This window comes from Montipora capricornis, chromosome 6, assembly GCF_036669925.1.
Source record: "Montipora capricornis isolate CH-2021 chromosome 6, ASM3666992v2, whole genome shotgun sequence".
NCBI classification, from domain to species: domain Eukaryota; kingdom Metazoa; phylum Cnidaria; class Anthozoa; order Scleractinia; family Acroporidae; genus Montipora; species Montipora capricornis.
The window spans coordinates 11,109,865-11,117,364 of NC_090888.1; the positions used below are offsets into that span (position 1 = coordinate 11,109,865).

The following is a 7,500-nucleotide window of genomic DNA, read 5'->3' on the forward strand; positions in this document are numbered from 1 at the left end:
CAGTCAAATATTGCTGAGAGCTGTTAAAGAGGAAAGAATATTGGATTAAGGCCAGGCAAAGCAAGAGGTAAGAACAGAAAGGCACCGCCTAAAAGGAGAGAAACTGAAGGACTCCTTACTGCAGCGAAAGATCAGTCAAAGATTGCTGACAGCTGTTAAAGAGGAAAAAAATATTGGATCAAGGCCAGACAAAGCAAGAGGTAAGAACAGCAAGGCATCTAAAAGGAAAGAAACTGAAGGATTCCTTACTGCAGCGAAAGATCAGTCAAATATTGCTGAGAGCTGTTAAAGAGGAAAAAATATTGGATCAAGGCCCGACAAAGCAAGAGGTAAGAACAGAAGGGCACCTAAAGTAACAGGAAAGAAACTGAAGGACTCCTTACTGCAGCGAAAGATCAATCAAATATTGCTGAGAGCTGTTAAAGAGGAAAGAATATTGGATCAAGTCCAGACAAAGCAAGAGGTAAGAACGGCACCTAAAGTAACAGGAAAGAAACTGAAGGACTCCTTACTGGAGCACAGGATCAGGTGCTAAGAAAAACCAGGTCAAGAATTGGATTGACAATGACAATGTGTCACCTAATCCTATGTGTCAGTTGTGCGCAGAAAGCCTGGGGAGGAAAGCATTTGCTTGCAATAGAAAGTAAGAAACCAGCACAAAAGGAGTGTTCAAAGTTTTGGGAGATTGCATGGGATCACGCCTTTGCTGGAAAGTTTTCCAGAAGTTAAAAACAATTCATTAACTCATAAAATATGAGTCATTTACATGTGTCTGCCTACCTTCTACCTCACTGAGCTTCTCCTTCAAATGCTTTGACATTTCTTCAGGAATAAAAGAGACAAGCGTTAAGCGAACTTTGAAAAAACCTTTTGCAGGAAAAAAAAACTGGTTCTTGTTCCATCCCCTAACATTCAATAAGTCAATATAATTTATGAACTCACCATGTGTCTGTTTTAGTGTGTCTTTGCTGCAGCCCTCATTGGTTTCAAGCCTTTTCAGGACGTCTTAATCAAATCAAATAAATGGATCAATTATTCATTCAAGACATTAGAAAATGACAAATTACACATTTAGGAAGTTACGAAAGCATACATGGGCCATACATGAATACATACAAAGAGGGGTGACAATAAAAATACTTATAAATTACTATATAGAAAGTGATATAAAAAATAATAAAATAATAAAACTTAATCTATAGCCCCTAGCCATTAAGTGCCCAAAGCACTTTACCATAATTTATCAGTAAGCAATATATTAAAATGCCTTGTTCAATTTACAATTTAATTAACAATGTCATAAATAAATCACAGAACTATTAAAGACAAGCCGCGTACAAGGGCTACCCGTGGAATGCGCAAACAGTTAACACAAATTGTCCAGTTACCGTGAACTTCAACTAGAGGTAAACTTCGGAAAATAGCAAGAGATTACCATTGTAACTTGAAGTTGTTTGTTGTAAAAACTCATTATTAATGCTACTAAATTTGCAAATGCAAACAACAAAGCCCTATTAGCCGGTTATCAAGATACGAGATTATTTATTTATTTATTTTTGAAGGAGACTTTATTCAAATCCCACAGTTTTACTTGCTTCCTTAAACTCCATTCATCCAAAAATTACAAGATCAGCCTTAAATCATCCGAAAAACTTATTAAAAATCACAGTTCAACAACTTATCATCCTGGGCCAGTTGTTCAAAAGCCGATTAACGCTAATCTCAGGTTTAAAATTAACAAAGGAGTTTTATTCTCTACTCCCAAATGCTGTTCAAGGCTGATATTCGGGAAAACGTTACATTAGAAGAAATCAATCTCGAAAAACAAAAATAAGCAACGGAAACTTTCACCAGCACGTTGAAAACATGAAACAAAAGTTTACCCTGGATCAAGTTAATCGGCTTCAGAACAACCGGGCCCTGTATTCGAAGTACGGTTCCGTAATCTTGGTTTAGTTCCTTGCAAACTATTTAAATCTGCCGTGGCGAAAACAAGAAGACAACATCTGTACTCCATTTCTCTCAGTGCTCAAAAATCTAAAATTCCGTAATTGCGTGTTCTACAGTCCAGTCCAAAGTTCAAATTTTACAATTCCATAATCTTGATTTCAGTATTATTGATACACAGTTTTATGGAAGAGCAATACTAGTCAATCTTAAGTCAGGTAGATGCACTATTGAGATTTCTAGTTCTTCAGCCGATACTATAAATCACAATGTACATGAATGGTGCTTGTTCTATTCAATTAATCTACACACCTTGTACTTCTCCAATCATGTCCTTGGTGCCGTCTCCATTTGACTTCCACTGCTTTAGCATTTCTGGAGTCAAACGAAAATCAAGATAAATGAGTCAATAAAGAGATTGGCATTGGGTTTTTACTGGTTTGGCTTAATATTGACCCCTTCCCTTCATTCATTCCCTCCTTAGAATGACACTCATAGCTATATTTAACTTTGTCTGATAGACGACAACTAAAAAAAGGCTAACCAGTGTTGGGTATCTGCCCATACTGCAGCTGTGGCCTGTGTCAAGAAATTATTATTGTATGTGCACTTATGCTAGCCCCTTACAGTGTGACTAAACCAGCAGTAATTCAGTGTGATGATTTTCAAACTGGACTTCAGGTGCAACCCTCTTGCATCAAAAGCACCCAGTGCTTTTCAGTTCTCATTAGATGACCCAAACTGTCACTATGCACAATCAGAAAACTAGCTCAATTTTATAGCCTATGTGTGCAAGAAATTTGACCAGTACCGGTACATGTACATCTTTGAAAGAAGCAATGCAATTGTGCAGTTCAACCATAAACCACTGGAAACCACACTTACATGTAAAGAAAGCCATCTACAACCAAGAGGTCAATTAGATATCTCACTCATTTTTAAGGTCAGGCATACCTTCCAAATTTTCAAGCTTTTCCTTTGTGTTCTCATCATCTATCTTCCACTCTTTCAGCAACTTTTGATAGTGCTCCTCGACAACAGGATCCATGCACTCAGTCTTCAAGCGGCTAATCGCACTGGAATAAGATAATCCAGATCCAAGGGAACGTAGGGCATAACTTATGTCCTGCCATAACATATTGAATGTTGCATCATCAACAGAAGCTTGGCTTGCATGAGCATAAACTTGGTTTCTGTAATACTTGATCCTCACTATGTTTGCCTCACGACTGTTATCACCAGGGAGAGGAAGCTTGTCCCAACTTCCAGTACTGGCAGGAGGAGTGAGACTGCATATATTTCTCAGCAGGACCATCAGAAGTGTAATGTCAAAGCTGGCTGATGACACAGATGAAGGATGAGTTGGGTACAGCTTTCCCCATTGTGTGGGATTCAAAACTTTCTTTTTCAGAAACAGCAATGTAGGGTGAGCTAAGGACAAAACCTTGGGAAGAGTAGCTGGAGGGTGTATTGTGTCAAAGGTGTCTCTTAGGGCCTGGGTTCCCACATCCACTAGAAGCCTGCACAGACGGGCGTAGTTGGTCGTCTCTTTTGACGAGGCAAAAGAAGCTGGACAGTGCTCAAAGCTAACGGTCGTTCACTCGTCAAAAACGAGTAAAATGTACCATTGGACGAGTGAGAATTACGATTACTCTTACCTTTGGACGAGTAGGCAGTTTCTTGTTTTTATCTGCTTTGTATTTTACGAATTTTAAGTCAATAAAAACATCCATTAAATGTGTGCTTTGTCTTTATTTACGAACGTGCAAAGGGGCATGCCGTGACGCCATTTTGAAAATGGAGAGGAACTGGTTCGAGCAAACACTTCCTAGCATGCGCAGTAGATAGCAGCATGGCGGGAAATTGATTCGCATCATGGCCGCTCGCCGTTGTTTTTCTTTGCTTGGCTATTTCAAAGGAACAGAGCAAAATACAAAGCAAAGTACAAGCAAAGATAAAGAAGCTTCAACAACAACAGACTGTGAAGATTCTGAGCCAAAAGCTAAAAAAGCCAAAAAGGAAAGGGCTTTTAAGGAAGCATGGAGAAAGGAATTTGCGATGATGATGTACGATGATGAGTCAGGGAAAATGTTCTGCCAATATTGCCTACATTTTCCAAACAGCAAAAACAAGCAGTCTTCGTTTTGTTGCGGGAGTCAAAATTTTCAGCTGGACGGGCTAAGATCTCATGAAAGATCTGCTGGACATGTATTGAGTGTGGATGCTAAAGTTGCTAAAAACAAAGGTGCAAGAAAAGGGACAATCGATGCTGAATTGCTAAGACTAGAGAAAGATACTGTTGCAAAGATGGAAAAGCTGTTTAATACAGCCTCTTACGTATGCTATCTCAAGATGCCTTTTCCAGTTTTCCTCATTTGTGTTCTCTTCAAACTAAAAATGGACTTGTGTTAGGACAAACATATAGAAATGATCATGGATGTAAAGAATTTTGTAAGCATATATCCCAGGTCATGAAAGATGAACAAGCAGCTATTATTAAGAATGCACGATTTCTGTCTGTATTGGCGGATGGAAGCACAGATTTGAGTGTGACTGAGGAGGAAATTGTTTATGTGAGATGTGCTTTGCCATCAGCAGAAACCATAACATTTTATGTTGGACTGAAAGAGGTTCCTAGTGCAAAAGCACCTGGAATTCTTCATGCCATTGAAACAGTGATGGACGAGAAAGATGAGCACTGGAAAGAAAAGCTTATTTCTACCGGTACAGATGGTGCTTCAGTCATGATAGGTAGACTAGGTGGTGTTGTGGCAATGTTGCAAGCCCAAGTTCCACATGTAATTGGAATCCACTGTGTTGCCCATAAATTGGAACTAGCTTTTGCTGATACAGTCAAGTCATGTGAGGTCATGAAACAAGTGAAAGAAGTGCTTACTGGCTGTTGGAAACACTACAGGTACTCTGCCAAGGCAGTAAGAGAATTAAATGAGCTTGCAGATGCTATGGAGGTCAATGTGGGAAAACCTACAAAGGCTGATGGGACCAGATGGGTACCACACTTTTTACGAGCAATTGAAGTGTTAGTTGGGAAAAACTACAAGGTGATAGTTGCACACTTTGCTCATACAGCAGAAGCAAATGATTCATCTGCTGAGATGCAAGGAAGAGCGAAAAATGTCTACAAAAAACTGACTAGCTACAGATTTTTACAGTACTTGCATTTGTTGTGGGATATTGCTTTTGAAATATCCAAAGTCTCCCTTGTCTTCCAGAGAAATGAAGTTGCAGTATCAGATGTGAAACATGAACTAGACAGGGTTGACCTTGCCCTGCATAACATGGCCAGACGTGGAGGTAGGCATTTGCAGTCATTCCAAGAAAAAGTTGGTGATGGAGTAGTATTTCAGGATGTGAATCTCAAGAGAGCAGAGAATGATACAGAAACATTTGCTAGAAACAGGGAAAATATCCTCAGTGATTCAAGGAGATTTGTGCAGCAAAGGTTTGAGAGTTTCTGCTCTCCTGTTCTGAAAGCAGCAGCTGTGATTACAGATCACAATTCATGGCCAAGAACAAGGGATCAGCTAGGAATGTATGGTGAAGATGTTGTGGTCCTGGCCAATCACTACAGAGATGTGCTGAACAGAAATGACTTTGATATTGATGAGGCAAAAGACGAATGGCTATCCTTGAAACTACATGCCTTGAATACCAGGGCCATGGAAACCCTGACAAAGCAAGTCTTCTGGAACCAAATATACAAAGTAAACCATGCACAGTTCTCACATGTGCTTATGCTCGTGGAGATAAGCTTTACCATGGCTGTTTCATCCTCTTGTTGTGAAAGGGGTTTTTCTTGTATGTCAAGACTTAAGACTGAATACAGAAATTCCCTTGACGTGTCCACAGTCGACCACTTAATGAACATTTGTCTGAATGGTCCCAGTCCAGAAGAATTTGTTGCTGAGAAAGCCATTATTCACTGGGTGCAAGAATCACAGAGGGCTCGCCGACCTAACTTCTTGGATTAAAGTTTAAGGGACAGTGACAGATGAAAACACCTCACAATGTTGACTTTCTAGTTATCCTTTATTTCAAAACTATTTATATTACTGTGGATAGATAAGATATTGTGGTACTGACAATTTCAGGTCCATCATTTTCCTTGGAAGATAGATGTAACTGCGTATTCTTCTGAGTGAATGATTCAAAACAATATATGGGACTAGTTAGATTCCTTCCAGGACTACTAAAAATTTCCTAGTACTTGTCCCGGGAAAACCATTTCAAAAAGTTAGTTTCGAGCACTGCTGGAGCTGGAACAGATGCCATATCCCAAACTGTTGACTACATAAACATAGAAAACACGAGTGTGGTTAATTGGAGATCAAATCTGTAGAAATGCATTGGTAATGCAAGGGCATTTGGTAGGTGTAGCACGCACTGGGTGTAAATAGGAGGGAATGGAGCATTTTGAAATAGAAGAAAAGCATTGTAAGGAATTAGTGTACCTCTTGAATCCATATTAAATTGCACATGATCCAGTTAATAATAATATTTTTAACTGTATCATGTGCAATTTAATATGAATAGTAAATGCACCTGATACTAGTTAAAACTAATATTTTAACGGATCAGGGCCAATTTAATATGTGTACATGTAACATGTAATTTCACTATGATTTAAACAACGACCCTAGGAGATGACCAACTGACCTGTACGAGTGAGGAGTATTTATTTTTACTCTGCATGGCTAACGCCAAATAAAATACTTGTCAATTGGAGGCACTTTAGGTGTGAATGGGTTTGCACAAAGGACTGCTTGCTCGATTTATGAATTCAACGGATGGCTTCCAGTTGTGGGTGTCCTTTTAAGCACACTAACAGGGATGTATTATAAAAAAAAACTCTAAATAAACATAACATTTCAGGGGCAGACTTTTCATGTATACATTGGTGAAATGTGAGACATCCAAAAGAAGTGCACTGTGTTTGATGAATCACATTCATAATGCAACAAACACATTCCATACCTTCTTTAGCGTTCACTCTGCTTTAACTTTGCATTTTTTGAGGTAGAAATATATAATCCATACCCACAGTGATCAAGAAGATTACACAGGACCTATTACTGAGACAACAAGGAATTCAACATTAAGTTTATCTCATAGCAATGTTTTAGCATCGATTTTTTAAAGGAGTAACTTACAGTAAGTAACCTGCAAAGTACATGTACATAATTAACTAATCTATGCTGCTTTAATGGTGCTAAAACAGTAACCAATGCTTTGTGACTCTTACATAATACATAATACTGTACCATATGGACAGAATGCAGACTTTAAGTCACTTAGTGGTTTTACTCTGTTACACCCACAAGGAACTTTTCCATTTATGGTCATGCAAAAGTCATAAGAGCAATAAATATATTTTGAAAACACAAAGTTGTAATTTCTTTCCCTGGCATGGCCTGTTATGATATGGATAACATGCTCCAGCTAAACAGCAGTCAAGCAGTTAATAAGCAACTAAAATCTGGTCAGTGTTCTGTGGTATTAATGTTTTTGAGTGAGCCTAGAGATTGTTTACCC

At 38.7% G+C, this 7,500-nt stretch overlaps 1 protein-coding gene, 1 long non-coding RNA gene and 1 pseudogene across 2 annotated transcripts in view; 1 reads left to right on the forward strand and 2 right to left on the reverse strand.

The window, feature by feature from the left end:
* Positions 1-3,535, reverse strand: part of LOC138053221 (NLR family CARD domain-containing protein 3-like) — a gene marked incomplete at its 5' end in the record, with an annotated part of 13,100 nt that extends 9,565 nt beyond the window's left edge. The window contains 4 exons of the mRNA XM_068899876.1: positions 745-822; positions 943-1,005; positions 2,260-2,322; positions 2,902-3,535. Coding sequence (XP_068755977.1) covers positions 745-822; positions 943-1,005; positions 2,260-2,322; positions 2,902-3,535 — 838 coding nt within the window. The remainder of the gene's footprint in view (positions 1-744; positions 823-942; positions 1,006-2,259; positions 2,323-2,901) is intronic.
* Positions 3,515-6,253, forward strand: LOC138051527 (zinc finger protein 862-like; annotated as a pseudogene).
* A 426-nt stretch (positions 6,254-6,679) lies between these two features.
* LOC138051532 (uncharacterized) overlaps positions 6,680-7,500 on the reverse strand; it is a 6,400-nt gene continuing 5,579 nt past the window's right edge. The window contains exon 3 of the long non-coding RNA XR_011132838.1: positions 6,680-7,040. This is a non-coding gene — a long non-coding RNA (uncharacterized lncRNA). The remainder of the gene's footprint in view (positions 7,041-7,500) is intronic.